General features: G+C 39.4%; 1 protein-coding gene across 1 annotated transcript in view; it reads right to left on the bottom strand.

The window, feature by feature from the left end:
* The window catches only part of DYRK2 (dual specificity tyrosine phosphorylation regulated kinase 2), a 678,008-nt gene that overhangs the window by 1,711 nt on the left and 658,161 nt on the right, over positions 1-18,136 (bottom strand). Inside the window, exon 4 of the mRNA XM_044088051.1 lies at positions 1-3,570. This exon is cut by the window's left edge and continues 1,711 nt beyond it. Within this exon, the coding sequence (XP_043943986.1) occupies positions 1,969-3,549 (1,581 nt within the window). The 5' untranslated portion in view covers positions 3,550-3,570 and the 3' untranslated portion in view covers positions 1-1,968. The remainder of the gene's footprint in view (positions 3,571-18,136) is intronic.

The raw sequence follows: 18,136 nt of genomic DNA, 5'->3' as shown, positions 1-18,136 counted from the left end.
GATGAACAAAAAGGAAAGATAATAATGCAAATTAAAGTGAACATGTAAAAACTGATATGGAGTAAATATTATTTTGTATTAGTGCCTTAATTGCAAGAAATTGAAAAATGCAGTTGAAGATCACCACAATTATAAATTTGCTAAAATTATGTAAATTTGTCTGGATTTATATGCAGAAAAAACTGCATCCAACTAAGTCTTGTCTGTGCCATCGTATATAGTAAGAAGATGATATGCTTGAGAACAAACAGCTAGATCAAAGAACTTTGAACATATATGGAAAAAACATCCGCTGTGTATTTATCTTTGTAAATATTTAAAGGACTAAACTTTCGTGGAACTAAACCATTACTTACTGCAGAGCACACAAACTGAGCATCTACAAAGGATCTACCTCAAAGTCAAACAAAATCTTAATTACAAAAGCAGTTAAACCAGAAACTTTTTGTTTCAAAATGAGGGGACCATGCTTTAAGTGTTTTTATTTGTAATTTTTAATGCACTGCACTTCTTGTTACTGCAACCTTATTATTATTTTTTTTTCTTTGCATAGCTGGACACACAAGATAAGGGTGCAATGCTTTTTAGTTTCAACTACAATTAAACATATATATACATACATATATATATTTTTGTTATTGTTAAAAAGGTGACCTCTTCTATTATGCTAACTGCCACAATGAATTGTAAACAGTATAGTTGCATTTAAACCCAATATGCATCACACTTCAAAGGTGTAGCCTTACAAATAACGGTTTGTTTTGAAACAGTTTAGCTAAACCTTTAAAATACAGGGACTACTGAACTTCTTAAACTTTCACCAATATCAGACTACTTGGAGTAGAGGCATCTAACAGCAGTAGTCAGCAACATGTCCCAAAATATTAACAGGTGATTTGAAAATATAAACTAATTTATCTTGATCAATAAATAGTGAAGTATAGCTTTATTTGCCTTTATGACCACAGCAGCTTAAAACATTGTTAGCTTAAAAAAGAAATACCCTGCATTTTGGATTAGCAGGATTTTTTTAGATGTTTCTTTTAAATAACTTTATTTTCTAAAGCGAAACATTGCTGACTGGTTTTAGAGAAATAAAGCATTTTCATCAAGAATTAACTCCTACCCGCCACACTGATCAATCCTGAATTATAAACCCTGAGATCACATATTATCACATTCTTATAAAATATTACATCTCAAACAAAGTCACAACACATTCCCACCCCCCAAAATAAATATTTGGTTACCTTTACAAAAGGTAAGGTACACATCTTCAAATTCAATATTAATTGTACACTTGTTTTGTAAATTCTGGGGAATAACAGTCATACTGCATTATACATATCTCAGCTTTATCTTGTAAGTAAAAAACATGAAGATAATGCCTCATTTTACAGCAATGCCATTTTCTCCATATGAACATATACACTCATTTTCTCCAATTTTCCATAATTGACTAAACATAATTTTGCCAAGAACCACTTGATCATGAAAATGATGCCATTGAATCTCACTGGGTTCTAGCACAACAGGCACATTTTCACCATCATTTTATTTTATGTACACTCTCTGCTGAAATGTAATGAAAGAACCTTATGAAAATTCATTATATAGATTCTTTCTTATACATAACTAAAATGTTTACAAGATGATGACATTACACACTACCAGTGGCCAGCCACTGCAGTGCCTTAATATGCAGCAGTAAGTGTACCTAGAGCAAGTGGTATAGGGTTATACAATAAAAAACTTACTTCTGCATAAAAGACCTAAAGCACAGTCCCCAGTCTGTAGGAAAAATGTCACTTACAATACTTCTGTTAAAAAGAACAGTACAGCAAAACATACTACTTGTTTAAGTAATTCAACAGATCTATTCTTTTTTTCTTTAAATAAGGCTCAGCAACATAGTACAGACTGTCTGAAGATGAATATGCCATAGTACCGGCACTGGTCTGTTCATGCTCAACTAACCAGCTTTGGCAGAACTGTTCTCTGCTGAATATTTCCATTGGCATCTGTCATTTGTGCCAAATTAGTCCTTATTTTCGAAACTGAGCCTGAAGTTGGAGGTAATTTGGAAATAGATGTAACAGCACTTGTACTTTCTGTAATTTTCTTTGCAGAGGATTTCTCTGCAGTTGGAGGTTTTGGCAAACGTCTCCTTAACCACGGATGCCGTAATGCCTGACTTGGTGTCATGCGCAGAGAAGGATCCCATTCTAAGCACTGCTTTAGGAAATCAAGAAATAGGGGATCATCGCAGCCCTTTAATGCTGTTACCCAGTCTCTGCTTCCTGGTGGACCTCGCAACTTTCCTCTACGAGATCGGCCACCATTAAGTACCACAGATCCATCTGGCAAAGTAGTAACTGTACAGTAACGAGGATAACCCTTAGAGCTTATAAAATTTTTGGCTCGTTTTGCTAACTCTAGCAGCTTTGTAGATGGCATACCCAACAACTCAATCATGCAAGCCAGCTGATCCCCTTCATCTTCCCCAGGCAACAGAGGATAACCAGTAAGAAGCTCTGCTAATATGCAACCCAAGCTCCACATGTCAATAGGCATTCCATAACGACAACCAAGGATTACTTCTGGTGCACGGTAAAACCGTGATTGAATGTATGTATAGACTCGCTGGTGTTCATAGCAGCTGGAGCCAAAATCAATTACTTTAATTCCACTTCTACCCTGTTGCTTGAGAAGAATATTCTCAGGTTTAAGGTCACAGTGAATAATTCTATTTTTGTGCAAAGCATCCAAGCACTGTAAAATTGAGTGTGCAAATTTACGAACTAATGGAAGGCTGAAGCCTTGAAACTTATTTTTTTTAATTAGCTCATACAAATTCATACTCAGCAACTCAAAAGTCATGCAGATATGGTTTCGGAATGTAAAGTTCTCCAGCATATGAATAACATTCATGTTGTTATCTTTATCTTGTTTTCTTAGATGTTCTAAAATGCGAATTTCTTCTGCAGCCTGCCGATGGAAACGTTTTTCATTTCTAACCATTTTTAATGCTATGTGTTGATGTGTTTTATGATCATAGGCCTTCACCACTTGACCAAAGCTTCCTTTTCCAATAACTTTTAAAACTTCATACCTATAGCAAAGGTGATCATGAGGAACATGAATATAAGATCCCTGGTCATCATCATATCCTCCGTTGTTTGCTCCACCAATAACACCCTGACGCTTTTTTGCATTTGGGCCAACAAAGTAGATCTCAGGATAGTTAAAAATCTCATGGTGCTCATATGTGGTTAATTTATGCATATATTGCTTCATTGCATGTTCAGGTGTTAATGGGTTGGCTTTTGGCTTCATAGTTCCCTCTGTAGACTTTAATGAGCTAGAGCTACCTTGCCTTCTATGGGTGCTATCAAGTGGTCGATCCTGAACTGCAGGCAATCCAGTTTTGCTTATTCCAGTGAAACCATTTGGCTGTGCAGTTAAAACTGGCCTCTTGTTACTATTGTCCTCATACAACTGCTGAACTTGCATTTGCCCATGGCCAGCACTGTGTAAGTGCTCATTCATTGTGTGCTTACTTGCTTCAACCTGAAATAATACATTGAAAAACAAAAAAAAAATCAGTAAATGGAAAACATTTTTTTCTTATTCCAATGCTAATAAGTGCATCAAAATTATTTCATTGCATAACATGCATCTTACACTATCAATCTTTTGACAAACTTATTTTTTATTCACAGGATTTAAACAAAAATATGCAATTTGATGACTGGTTAAAGGCTGTTATTGCAAGGTTTGACACTTAAAATGCTAAATCTTTAACACATACACACACCTACACATACACCAAAAATGCATATGTGCTACCACTGATGCTAAGTTCACAAATACTGCTTGAGACACTAATCTTTTCTGTACCACCATTAACTGTGACCATCTTGACAAGTTACAGGAATTTTTGAATAACTGGGGCATACGCTTATGCAAAGTGTAGTATATGTTCCTAAAGCAAAACAAATAGAGCCACGTGTACAGTCAGAAAATATCTACATAAAAAATGCCAATCCCCAAACAAGGATGACAGCATACCTGAACTACAGATCAATTCAAAATGGAGCAACAAGTGTCTGGATTGGGGAATGGAGCTGAATAACTGCAATACTTGGAAGTTTATGGAAGTAACGCACCCTCTTGTATAGCTGGTTGAAATGAAATCAAAGGTGGCAAGAAAATGGTGATGTCAATATCACTAAAAATCTGAAACTACTACAGTAGCCCCAGACACTGTCACTGGGATAAGTTTAAAAGGGAGTCAAATCTGACTAGTAAAGCTAGACATATTACGGCAAGGCAGAGGTTTAGGAAAATGACATGGACAGATTAAAATACAAAAAAAAGTTCAGTTCACAACGAGAAAGCTTTATTTAAACATCTAAGAAAGTATAAGTGTAATAATCAATCTGATAGATCAACAGAAGAAAATGGGAAGCTGGTATCTGACTGTAACTTATTAGTATTTGTTTTTGCAGACAAATTTGCTGGGTTTAGAAATGCTACTAATCACAATTCTGATTTAAGTCTGCCTATGGACAAGGCCCTGTTCTACTAATTAATGAGACTCTGTTATTAAAAACACTAAAACTTTTTTAAACCTAACTCTGCAGCTGCTCCAAGTGGTCTGAATGATTATTTTTTTATCAAATATATCTGAGTTTATGCTTTCCAGTTTGTTTCAGAATTCCATAATTTAGGGATTTGTCCCACCATTTTGGAAAGAAGCTTTTGTTGTTCCCAGATATAAGGGAGGGCTCTCCTATATTAATTGATTACTTTAAACCAGTCAGCCCTAACTGTATATTAGGCAAATACTTTGAACGTAGACTGTATTCTTTGGGTTAAATAATAACCTAACATGGCTTCACAGAAGAGAGATCTTGGCTAACCAATCTAATGAGCTTTTATCGGGTTCCTATCAGTTCAATGAAAACACATTATGTTGAATGCGTTTTCGTCGACACATGTAGAGCGAACAGGCAAAACAGCGAAGCGGCTGCTCAGCAAAATTTTTCCCTGGGAAAGAAGTCGCTTGACCTCTTCGTTGTTTTGCCGTGTTCTGAAGTGTAATGTGGTCCCTTGTCCGGTATATCTCCCAAGCGTGATTGTGCAACAGTTACTGACCTTAGGGTTAGGGTGCGGGTTAAGGTAAGTGCATATGGTTTAAAATGTTTATTGTTTTTTTTTCGTTAAATGTATGTTTGGATTATGTGCATATGTGTATTTAGTTGTTTACTGGTTTTTGGGGGGTATAATTAGGATTGGGTATGTGTGTATGTGTTTGGAAGTGTGTAATGTGTTTTTTTTTTTGCAGGGGTTGGAACAGCGATTTCTTTCCCTAGGAAAGAAATCGCTGTTCTTCGAATTCGACATTTTCAGCTTTCACTGAAAATGTGTTGATGTAACATCGTTCTCTGTTTTAAGCAACATAGACACCTTTTATCATAGCTCTCAACTCTCCAGATTTTCGCAAAATGCCCAGATTTCTGCCTCATACTTTTGTTTTGTTCTCATACAATTTGTGGTTTTCTGGCAAATCAGTGAGGACTTAATTCATTAAATAATGACATACATTTGACTTTCCGATTACACAGCCTGTAGAAAATGCATGCTAACACAAATCTTGTTATTCTAGCAACTTTGTAAGTTTATATGAGCAATATTTAAAATCTGTCCCTGTTTTTGGGCACTGGTCCCCCCATTATTTTAGTCTTGTGTCCAGATTTCTTATCCTAAGAGGTTGAAAGGAATGGCTTTTATCAAGTGGTTTGCAAAGCCTTGGATCAATAACTATCAGTTGATGTGGTATATTTAGATCTTCTGAAAGCTACTGACTCTCTTCCTCACCACCAAATGTTGTCTACAATGAAAAGGGCTAACTTTATATTTTACTTCATTACATGAGTAACAGAATGGCTGAAAATTAGAAGTAGTATGTTTAGAATAAAGGGTGCCTTCTCTTATATTAAGAATTTGGAAGTGGGTGTGCCTCAGGGATTCATTTTGGGACATTACTTGTTCTCCACTTTTATAGCTAATTTTCCATCTAGTGGTAGGACCTGGGTTAGCAAATTTTGATGATGACACTAAAGCATGTGCTACAGTGACATCTATGCAGGATCAGTTTAGTTTACAAGGCTTCCTAGATGTTTTACAACACTGGTCCCAAACAAGTTAAATTGATTTTAATATCAATAAAGCAAAAAATGTGCTCATTTTCGTTCTACATACCTATGTTCTGAACAGTACTACGGTGAATAGTGTGAGCTCAACAAGGGATTTAGGGGTATTACTTGACTGTGTTCTTAACTTTGAAGATAATTTAAAAATTATTATTAGGAGATGTTATTCAGTAATGAATGACAGTCTCTGTTCAACTGCAAGTAGGAATGTGTCTATCTTTAATTCCACTTTATAAGTCAATGGTGAGGCCTCATACTGAATATTGTAGTAAGTTCTATTCCTATAACATGACCCAAATGAAGATGATTCGAAAGTATCCAAAAGTACTATATTAGGCAGATTGTGAATTAAAGGAACTGGACAACATAACTAGATTAGTAAGACTTTTTCTGTTTACTAATAATTACAAGTCAGTAAGGGGTGATTTGGTCTTGATGTACAGGTTTGTACATAATGAAAGACTGGATGTGAAGTTAGGCGTTGAAATAAAAACTTAGTTGATTGACACCAGGAATAATAATAGGCTTGTGAGGATCCCAAGTTTTAATACTAAATTAAAAAACATCTTTTCACTGTCACGCTGGTTTATAATGCCAGTAGTTTAATGGTTTTCAAGAAACAACTGGATGATTGGGTGGCTAATTGGGTTTATGAAGCCATAACAGCTATTACTTGAAATGTGTCATGTTTTGAGCTTTGAATGAAATGTAACCATCTACTGTACTTTGTTTCACTTCTCTTCAGATTTGGCAGACTCACTTGAGTAAAGTTTGCCTAGTACAATACATATAAAAAACTTTATTTTTCACAAATAATGCTATTTGTTTAATCACTGCCAGCTTGATGATCACAACTAATTAAAACTATTTTAGAAAGCACTCAGGATGGGACTCCAGTCTGGATGTAGCACGAGCAGGAAGGGAGGAGGGGGCATCTGACTTAAGTAATTTGATAAAACATGTTGAACTAATTTTTGACTGCAATTTCAGCAAGGCTGCTTTGTGATAAAGTAGACTCAGGCAGTGACCTGGACTTCAGGCCCAAAAAGAGCTGCACAAAGAAGGAAAATGGGCTAAAAGCTCCCCAGCAAGTACCTTAAGGTCAGGCTCATATGAAGAAATGCCCTCTCCCTAGTAAGGACAGCTCTCAAGACATGGGACAGTTGGCAATAACAATGGTTGACTTAGTATTAATACTAAATTGTGAAACTATGTGGACCTATCTCTGAATAAAACAAGGGAGTTAGAGCAAACACTAACAGAGCTCTTGTCAATTAATTGACACAGCAAAACAGCTGTCTGGTTCTAAGCATAGAATGGCATAATCTGAAACAAAGACTGATTTCATTGAAGCAGGAATTACAGACATGAAAGGAGCTACAAGAAAATTCCAAAGATAATAGAGATCCAGCAGGAGAAGCAGGGGGAGAGGAATTGTGTGGAAAACATGAAATTAAAACTGAGAGCCCAAATATTGTTCTTGCCTTTGGTTGTCATAAGGAAAATGCCTCATTAACTACTGATTAGACTTAGGTCATTTGAAAGGATCATTTCCTGATTGTTAAAGTCAGGTAAGATCATTAAGTTACACGAATCATGAGATTTCTGTGATCATGATTGCAATGCAGAGCGGCACTCATTCCAGCAATGGGAGTATGTAAACCAAAGCAGTCTGAAGTTTAAACACATCTGTCCCTCCCTGCTGATACTTATTTTCCAAATGGTTCTAAAACAAACAGTCACTTGAGGAAGCAAAGGAAGTTTGGCAACTTAGGATAAGAAAAGAAGAGAAAAGAAATTAGAGTAAAACCTTTGGACCTTCTTCAAATTACAAGAACAATCAGCCTTTTCTTTCAACTGCTGACTCATAAAAGTGGCAGTTGGAACCTTTCTCTCTTTGCAGGAGGAAGGTGGCAGCTAAGTAAAAGGGGGAACTTAGGAAGAACTGGATGAGACAGTGAACTACATCTGTTAGCAAATAGTAAGACTCCTTTGTTTTTCAGCAGGGTGTATAATGTAGTGAGTCAAAACACAGAGAGGAGAGATAACGGAGATTAAGAGAGGGAGAGACAGTGAGAGAGAATAGCTGGATAGATTTGCATATTTGAATGTGGCTCTTCAATGCTGTAAAATTGTTTTTCTGCCAGGATAATATGAACTGTTTATCTAGCTGCTATCATTGAAAATCAAAGCCTTGTTTAGTGGTGCTTCCTGTGTGCTTTGTTGTTAAAGAGGAGTTGGATGGAATTTTAGTTCCAAACTGACCAAAATAAAAGCAGAAATAAATTTATTTTTTTGTGTTCTGAAGGGAAAAGTTTCAAATTTGCAATGTGGGCTGTGATCACAGAGTGCAGTAGTTTATGTGATCACTAGCAGCAGTTTACCACTGATGTCTAACATCATGTTAATTCCCAGTCATCTGTTAAAGGGATGGCTCTCTATATGATCATTCAATAATTTAATGGTTATGGTCATGACCATGGTCATGAAATAACTTTTGTTCCTAAAATAATCAATGTGACCAGTAATTTGCTGATGACAATATTTTGAGAAGAGTAGAAGGACAGGGAAATAGTTCAGAGGAGTACGGAAGAGGAAAAGCCATGAGGTGGGAATAATGGTGAATTACAGTGAAGACAAGGCAACAAAAAGTATAGTTGTGTACACTTACCATAAATGTAGCTGTTCGAGTGTATTCACTGTTGCAGTCATTACATTTGGGTTATCTGCTTGCAGGTAGCCCTCAGTCAGCCTGATTAACAAAGTCTTGGGTCCTGCTTCAATTACTGTCCCTTTTTCCATGACGTCAGGTTGTCAGGGGTATAAAACATGCAGCCGATGCCATTACATCAATTTTTCTTGCCTCAGATGTCAGGTGCCCCCCTAATGGGGAGCAATTAAATATAAAAGTACAATGATATACCTCCAACAAAAAAGCAAATACACCAAAAATGCTTTTAAGCATAGTAAAGGAAAGTAGAAGTATAGCCAAAAGAAGTTAGGGGGCGGAGGGTAACCAGGACTACAACAGTGAATACACTTGAACATCTACATTTATGGTAAGTGTACACAACTGCACTATGTTCTTCGTGTTTCACTGTTGCAGTCATTACATTTGGGTAGATTCCCAAAGCTATGGTTGGGAGGAGGAATTTAGATAGCATTAGGACCAGCTATAAGGCCCTGCAAGACTGCAGTGGCAAAGCCAGCTCTGGATTTAGAGAAAACTGGCAAATGATAATGCTTGGTGAATGTATGCACAGAACTCCAGGTAGCAGCTTCTAGGATGTCCCTGGTAGGGACGCCTCTGAGAAAGGCTGTAGAGGTAGATGCAGCCCTGGTGGAGTGAGGTCTGATCCCCTAGGAGATAGGTTTTCCATGGTGCTTATAGCAGAAATTAATGCAATGGCCTATACATTTAGAAATGGTTTGCTTTGAAATAGCCTTCCCCGCTGCCCCTGCAGCAAATTCCACCAGCAGTTGTTCAGATTTCCTTTGAGGTATAGTCCTGTTGTCTGTGCACATCTAAGGAATGCAGTATCCATTCCCCTTTGTTCTGTGGATTGGGAAAGAAGGTTGGCAAATGAATAGACTGATTAACAGCCACACTGGATACCACCTTGGGCTTGAAGGATGGATTGGTTCTGAGGGACACCTTGTCCGCATGAAAGATGATGAAAGGCTCCACTGCCATAAGGGCCTGTAATTCAGATACCCTTCTAGCTGAAGTGATTGCTAAAAGGAAAGCTGTTTTCCAAGAAAGAAATTTTTGGTCTGCAGTAGCAGCTGACTTGAAAGGAGGTAGAGTGAGTTTCTCCAAAACAAAGTTAAGGTCCCAGGCTAGGGTTGGAGCTCTTCTGGGTGGTCTCAAATTTTTGGCTCCTCTGAGGAACTGCTTGAGCAGTGGATGAGAGAAGAAGGGAGGTTCTGTGTTATAATGAGCTGAAATGGCTGAGGCGTGGATTTTAATGGAGGAAAAAGACAGACCCTTGTTAAGCATCTCAGTTAAGTATTGTAAAATATGAGGTAAATTGGGTGCTGCTGTACTCATCTCTTGAGATTGGTTCCAGGCACAGAATCTTTTCCATTTTTTCAGCATAAGATTTTCTAGTACTAGGCCTCCTTCCCTCTAAAATGATATCCATCACAGGTTTACTGAGGGATGGTAGAGGAGAGATTATATAATTAGCCAGGCTGCAAGGTTCAGTGTTAGAAGCTGAGGGAGCAGAAACTTGTTCTCCTGCTGAGACAACAGGGAAGGAGTCTGAGGCAAGGTGCCACGTGGATAATGTGACACACTGCGCAGGAGGGGTTACCAGTGTTGGCGTGGCCAGTCTGGAGCAATCAAAATCATCCTTGGTTTGTCCTGTTTGATTTTTAGTAGTACTTTGGAAAGCAGAGGCAGAGGGGAAAAGGCATAGACTGATAGGTTTTTCCAGCTGAAGGACAGAGCATCCACTTTCCAGGCTTGCTTGTGGGCAGTCCTTGTGCAAAATTTGTCCAATTGGTAGTTCTGGGGAGAGGCAAACAGGTCTATATCTGTGCTGCCCCATTTGCTTGTCAACATGTTGAAATTCTTGGTTCCAGTTTCCACTCATGTGGGTCCATGAGGTTTCTGCTTAGTCCGTCTGCCAGTGTATTTAATTTTCCTGGCAGGAACTGAGCTTGTAGGTGCACTTGGTAGCTCAAGGCTGTGTTCCACAATGCCATGGCTAGTCTGCAGAGGGAGAAAGAATGTGTAACCCCCTGCTTGTTTATGTACCATATAACAGTGGTGTTGTCCGTCTTTACCATAAGTTGTCCTGGAAGAATGTGGTCCTTGAAGGCTGTCAGAGCTGCCAACTGCAGTGTGGACCTATTTGGGTCTAGAGAGGTTCCAATAATGGAGACATGTAATGAAAGTAAAGTGACCTATAAATAACAGCAATCATGATAAGACTGTTTCTCAGGGAAAGTGTCTTAGTGTGTACAGGGGTATCTGAGATAACATCAAAGTACTGAATAAGGAAGGGAATCTGAGTTGGGGGAGTAGAATTTGTGGTTCATCTGTGGGCATTTTGGAAAAATATTGATGTACAGCCCTAAGGTCAGACTGCTTGCTGCAAGACAAACTGGAAACGTCATAGTGGTCATTAAAATACTTAGTCATTAAATGACTGTTCTCCCCCATCACCGCCTCTTTCTTGGATTGTACAGGCTGAGGAAGTTTCCACGAAGGCAAAGGCACAATCACGTGGACCTATGCACTGAGAAGACAATATAACCCAGAACTATTAAAGTGTTTAAACTGAACAACTGCTGAGTCAATTTTTTAGCAGTGTATACTGCAATAAATAAATTGCTACAATTAAGACTTACTGCATAACCCACAACTACAGATCTGACAGATAGAAAATATACTGATGAATGAAACTATTATTTTAACAAGGTTTGTTTACATCACTTCTATCCAAATGACAAAGATTTTTTTATGGTACTTTCTGTAGAAAGCAGAATATTAGCAAGAGTGATATACTGGAGATTTGTTAATTTCATCTCTGGAATGTTGTTGCTAATAGTTTTAGAGTGTTTCTTAGTAAGTTGTACACTGGCATGTCTGTGCTGCAGAAATAGCAGAGGAAGCCAATGTTCTAGTACAGTGGTGCACAAGGTCTAGCCCCGGGGGCAAATCGGGCACTCGACGCAATACCATCCGGCCCCCAGAGGGTAACCTAAAATTTTTTAGCCACAAATTGGCTACAGCCACATAAGACATCATGGAATAATTTTAAGCTTGTGGCTATAAAACATATACTAGCACATAAATTACTTCTGAAACAAACTAACAAAAATATTAATAACCCGAAAATATGGGAAAAGGTCTTCAATATTATATTAGCATGATACTGATTTTAGGAATATATTAAATATAGGAAGCATTTCATGTAGATATTGTATAAATGGTTTGTAGTAGTTATAGTGTATTATGTGTGTGATGTTTATTGTATTTTTGTAATGTTTTTGGAAAATATATTTCAATAAAAATTTATTATGGGAAAAAAAAAAAAAAAAAAAAATGAAAAAATGCTATGCCTTACACCAGTCATGCAAACTTTCCGGCATATTTTTACTTACCTAACTGACTGCAGTTGCACACACCTCTAATTTTAGCTGCGGAAGTAACTTATTCTTTGTTGTTTATAACTTGTAGTCTGTAAACACTAGTAACTTTCTGCAAGAGTTTGTAATAAGTCATGGCTGCAAGCCAGAATAAAGTTAAACACAAAGTTGATGTAGAAAACAGGCAATTTCATGACTGTTGTCGTAAGTAAAAATGCCAGTCACCTGTACCTATTGTTATCTCGTAATGACTTACTATGTTTTGAGGTGGCCCGCAGATGCATTAAGAATTTGAGTAGCGGCCCTCCCCACAAAAAGGTTGTGCACCACTGTTCTAGTAGGATGAGTCTTTATACTGCCTGGAACTGGTTTACCATGGTGGGAATAACAAAAGGCAAAAGATGAAGGAAACCATCTGGAAATAGCCTGTTTTGACACAAGTTGTTCTTTCTTTGTCCCAACATAAGAAAGAAATAGGTGATCTTTTGTTATAAAGAACTTACTTCTGACAAAAATATTTCCTGAGCTGCCTTTGCACTACCAGAATATGCAGAATCCTTTCCCCCTGGTTCTGAAGATATGGCTAAAACACTAGGAGACAGATGGATTGATTCAAAGTAATCTCTGAAACAACTTTGAGCATGAATGAAGGATTTGTTCTTAATGAGACCCTATCTCTACTGAGGATAAGGTGGGGTTCACCCACCATGAGAGATTGCATCTTGGATACTCTTGCAGACATCAGAGCCAGGGGTGGTCTTAGGCCAGTCAGACCTATTAGGGGACCACCACTCTATGCTATCACAAGGTCATATGCCTTATATGGCCCAGAGATTTGCTTGAGAGACACTAAAGCAACATGCAAGGCATTTCTCCCTTCTAATTATAAGTATCTTTAATGGGCAGGACAACATTTTCCTTCATGTAGACAATTGTGGCTAGTCCAATATTATTAGTAGCTACAGCATCATGACTTTTGTTTGGTTCACAGTGTTAGCTGCTTTAATCCCCATAATGGCTAGTTGCTGTTGCTGAATTGTCAACATGGTTTTCAGCCCTAAATTGGGTAATATTAAATGTCTAGTTGTGTGCACCACTGCACCACTCCATTTATGGTCCTGGGAGAAAATAAGGTCAGGTTTAATTTGGAGACTAATAGAGAAGTACAATGAGCCACATAAAAGTATGGGGGTAAGCAGAAAAGCAGAAAGTTAAAGTTGCAAAATGGTTGGATTGGACTGGGGAGAAGTTTTTGGGAATCATATTACAGAAAGGTAAACAACCTGTGTTAGTTTTGCATTTTCTCCCTACATCCAGCTATGTTTCCATATGGCATTCTGACTTCCTCTCACTTGTCAAATCATGATGTTTAGTAACCACACTAAATTACAACTGTATGTAATCCTTATGATTGTCCTTCTGACATGTGATATGGTTGGAAAACATCTACACATATTAAACCACTTAACTAGTTTAACAGCATAAATAAATAGATAAAAATAAACTTCCAAAAAGAGTTACAAGAGTTGGGAGGTGAGTAACCAATTCCATTTCTAAGGAGGGGCCTGAGATTTCTACTTTTAGTACTGTTGAGCGTTCTGTGGGAGTTCAACAGTTTCTTGTGGCTTTGTGAAAACACACTGACTATAAACAAGGTAACCACTCAGAGTAAATGTAGGAGATGACTGACGTCCACAAAAGAAAAGAGTAATATGACATGAGAATGTATAATGGAGGTTAGAAATTTTTCATGCTCTTTAGCCCTCCATTCTTCTTACAACCACAGGCTCATTTGTCCAATGTGTCCTCTCATCTGATGACAACGGGCATGAGAGAAGAATGCTAGGGACTGTGATAAGTCACAAGATTTTACCAGGTTTTATGTTTCCAAATGAGCTTGTTTTTCATTGCATGGTCTACTTGGAGTTTAGAAGAAGGAAAAGTAACGTATAAGAATGGATTTGATTTTCTCTAGCAGAATTATTTCAGACATTACAAATGACAAAACGGATTTCTGTATTTCAGACCTGTAACATGTTTGTATTCTAAAAGGCATGGATACAACAACTATATGTTGCCACTTTGAATAAAGCTCACAGTACTGCTTTGTTATGAAACAAAGGAATATTACTGAACATTGCTTGTTTAAGAGCAGCAGTTGGTCTTGCTTTGTTACATAATCTATAACGAATACAGCCTTGTTTGTGTATTGCATGGATGAAATCATGGGAAAGTGCAGTTGTGTACCCTTACCATAAATGTAGATGTCTGAGTGTATTCACTGTTGCGGTCATCACATTTAGGTTATCTGAATGCAGGTAGCCCTCAGCCGGCCTGAATACCAGAGTCTTCGGATTCTGTCACTTCTTCCATGACGTCAAGACATCAGGGGTATAAAACATGTAGCCAATGCCATTACATCAGTTTTTCTTGCCCCAGATGTCAGGTGCCCCCACAATAGGAAGCAATTATATGGTATGGTACACCCCCATCAAAAAGCAAATACACATGATAAAATATATGTCAAACAAGAAGGAAAGACAGAGCCAAGAGAAGTCATGGGGCTGGAGGGAGGGTAACTAGGACTGCAACAGTGAATACACTTGAACATCTACATTTATGCTAAGTGTACTCAACTGCGCTATGTTCTTCGTGTTTCACTGTTGCAGTCATCACATTTGGGTTGCTTTCCAAAGCTAAGGAAGGGAGGAGGTAGTTAAGGAGCATTAGGGCCAGCTATTAAGCCCTGCAAGACTGCTGTGGCAAATCCAGCTCTGGTTTAGAAAAGATAGGCAGGTGGTAATGCTTGGTGAAGGTATGTACAGAGCTCCAAGTAGCAGCTTCCAGGATATCCCTGGTAGGGACTCCTCTGAGAGATGCTGTGGAGGTAGATGCAGCCCTGGTGGAATGTGATCTTATCCCCTGTGGGGTAGGTTTTCCGTGGTGCTTGTAGCAGAAATGAATGCAATGGGCTATCCATCTGGAAATGGTTTGTTTTGAAATGGCCTTCCCCTCTGCCCCTGCAGCAAAGCCAACTAGCAGCTAGTCAGATTTCCTGAGAGGCTTAGTCCTGTCCAAACAGAATCTAAGTTGCCTGTGCACATCCAGAGAATGCAGTATCCGTTCCCCTTTATTTTGAGGATTAGGGAAAAAAGTAGGCAAATGAATGTTAGGACCACACTAGACACCACCTTGAGCATAAAGGATGGATTGGTCCTGAGGGAAACCCTGTCTGCATGGAAGATAATAAAGGGTTCCACTGCCATGAGGGCCTGTAATTCAGACACTCTTCTTGCTGAAGTGATGACTGGAAATAAGGCTGTTTTCCAAGAAAGGAATTTAAACTCAGCTGTAGCTGCTGGCTCAAATGGGGGGGGGGGGGTGCGCTTTTACAATACAAAGTTAAGGTCCCAGGCTGGAGTGGGATCTCTCCTGGGGGCCTTACATTTTTGGCCCCTCTAAGGAATTGTTTTAGCAAGGGGTGAGAGAAGAGGGGTGGCTCAGTATTATAATGTGCTGAAATGGCAGAGGCATGAATCTTAATTGAAGAGAAGGATAGGCCCTTGAGGAGCATTTCTGTTAAATAATCTAGAATATGAGGTAAGCTGGGTACCGTTGTGCTCATCCCCTGAGCCTGGCTCCAGGAACAGTATCTTTTCCACTTTTCAGCATAGGATTTTCTAGTACTAGACCTCCTTGCCTCTAGAATGACATCCAGCACCTGCTTACTGAGGGTTGCTAGAGGAGAGCTCAAGGAATTAGCCAGGCTGCAAGGTTCAGGGATTGAAGCTGAGGGTGCAGAATCTGGCCCGCCTGCTGGGACAGCAGGGAAGGGGTCTGAGGCAGGTGCCATGGTTGTAGCAGTGTCAGACTGTGCAAGAGGGGGTACCAGTGCCGGCGTGGCCAGTCTGGTGCAATCAGTATTGTCCTTGGCTTGTCCTGTTTGATCTTTAGTAGAACCTTCGAGAGGAGAGGCAGAGGGGGAAAGGCAAAAACCGAGAGGCTTTCTCAGGTAAAGGACAGGGCATCCACTTTCCAAGCTTGACTGTGGGGAGTTCTGGTGCAGAATTTGTTCAACTGGTAGTTCTGAGGGGAGGCAAACAGGTCTACCTCTGGAGTCCCCCATTTGTTCCTCAAGAGGTTGAATATTTTGGGTTCTAATTTCCATTCATGTAGGTCCATGAGATTTCTGCTTAAGTTGTCTGCCAGTGAATTTAGTTTGCCTGGCAGGAATTGAGCTTGTAGTTGCACTTGGTAGCTCAAGGCTGTGTTCCACAGAGCCATGGCTAGTCTGCAGAGAGGGTAGGAGTGGGTTCCCCCCTGCTTGTTTATGTACCACATAACTGTGGTGTTGTCTGTCTTTACCAATAGTTGTTCTGGAAGAGTAAGGTCTCTGAAGGCTGTCAGAGCATTCTGTACAGCTGGTATTTCTTTTTGATTGATATGCAGGTGCATCTGTCTCGAGTTCCATTTGTCCTGAATGCCCTGCCCTGCCATGTGAGCCCTCCATGCATAGTCTGATGCGTCTGTTGTTAAGGTTTGGTTGGCAGGGGGTAGAGTGAAAAGGAGTCCTTTGTTGTGGTAGCAGGCCTCTGTCCACCAAAGGAACTCTGTCCTTAGACAAGGAATGATAGGAATCATTGTTTCCAGGTCCTGAGAATGTTGACACCATAGACTTTTTAGATACCATTGGAGTTTCCTCATATGCAGTCTTGCATATGGAATTAGCAGAATGCAAGAGGCCATGAACCCCAGAGCTTGCAGTATTTTCCTTGCAGATAGCTGGGTTTTTGTGGCCAATAGTTTGAAGTAGGTTGTCAAATAAACTTGTTTCTCCGGAGTGAGGAATTCCATCTGGGAAGTTGTGTTCAAGCTTGCTCCCAGGAATACAATCTGTCGGCAGGGTACTAGGTGTGATTTATTTTTGTTAATGGTGTACCCCAGTGAGGTTAGATGTTTCTTTACAAATGTCATGTGTTGTAATAGCAAGTCCTGGCTTTCTGCCTTAATCAGACTCTCTGCCTGCAAAATGCAATGGCTGGAGCTAGACACTTTGTGAACACCCTGGGCTCAGTAAATAAGTCAAAGGGAAGTGCAGATAACTGAAAGTGCATGGATCCCGCCCTGAAACATAGGTATTGTCTGCAGAATTCTCTTATTGGGATGTGCAGGTAGGCTTCCTTTAAGTCTAGGGTTGCCAGCCAGGCATCCTTAGATAGCATAGGAAGAAGCTGTTGAAGAGTTAGCATTTTGAATTTTGGAACCACCGGAAAGGTGTTGAGAATAGAGAGGTCCAGGATAGGACGCTAGGAGCTTTCTTTTCTGGGTGCCAGAAAAAGTCTTGAATAAAAACCTTGTCCCCTTTGTTCTGCTGGAACAGGTTGAATAGCCCTGATACTGAGAAGAGAGAGAACCTGCTGTTGGGCCTCTGTCCATTGATTTTGGGGGAGGTCTGGCCAACCACCTGGGGTTGGTAGTGTGTGGAAGTGGAATCTGTATCCTCGGGAAACTATGTTCAGAACCCATTTGTCCTGGGTAATGAATTCCCAGTTTTTTGCATGTAGGGCAAGTTTTCCTCCTAAGGGAGCAAGTAGTTGAGCAGAGCTTGAAAGGGTTAAGATTAAGTCATAGTGCCATTTTTCCGTAGGGGCGGTGGCTTACTACTTCCTGGTTTGGACGTGGGAGCCCCCCACTGCTTAGATCTGTGCGTAGCCTGAGACTGAAGTCTTGGTGGTCTGATGTTCCTGGGTTTGGACTGAAAAGGACTGGAAGGGACTGGAAAGGACCAGTTCTTTGAAGGTCAATGCCTACTGAATCTG

This window comes from Protopterus annectens, chromosome 11.part0, assembly GCF_019279795.1.
Source record: "Protopterus annectens isolate FY-2018-M chromosome 11.part0, PAN1.0, whole genome shotgun sequence".
Taxonomy (NCBI): Eukaryota; Metazoa; Chordata; order Ceratodontiformes; family Protopteridae; genus Protopterus; species Protopterus annectens.
The sequence above is the reverse complement of the archived record's forward strand: the minus strand, read 5'-3'. Positions and strand labels throughout refer to the sequence as shown.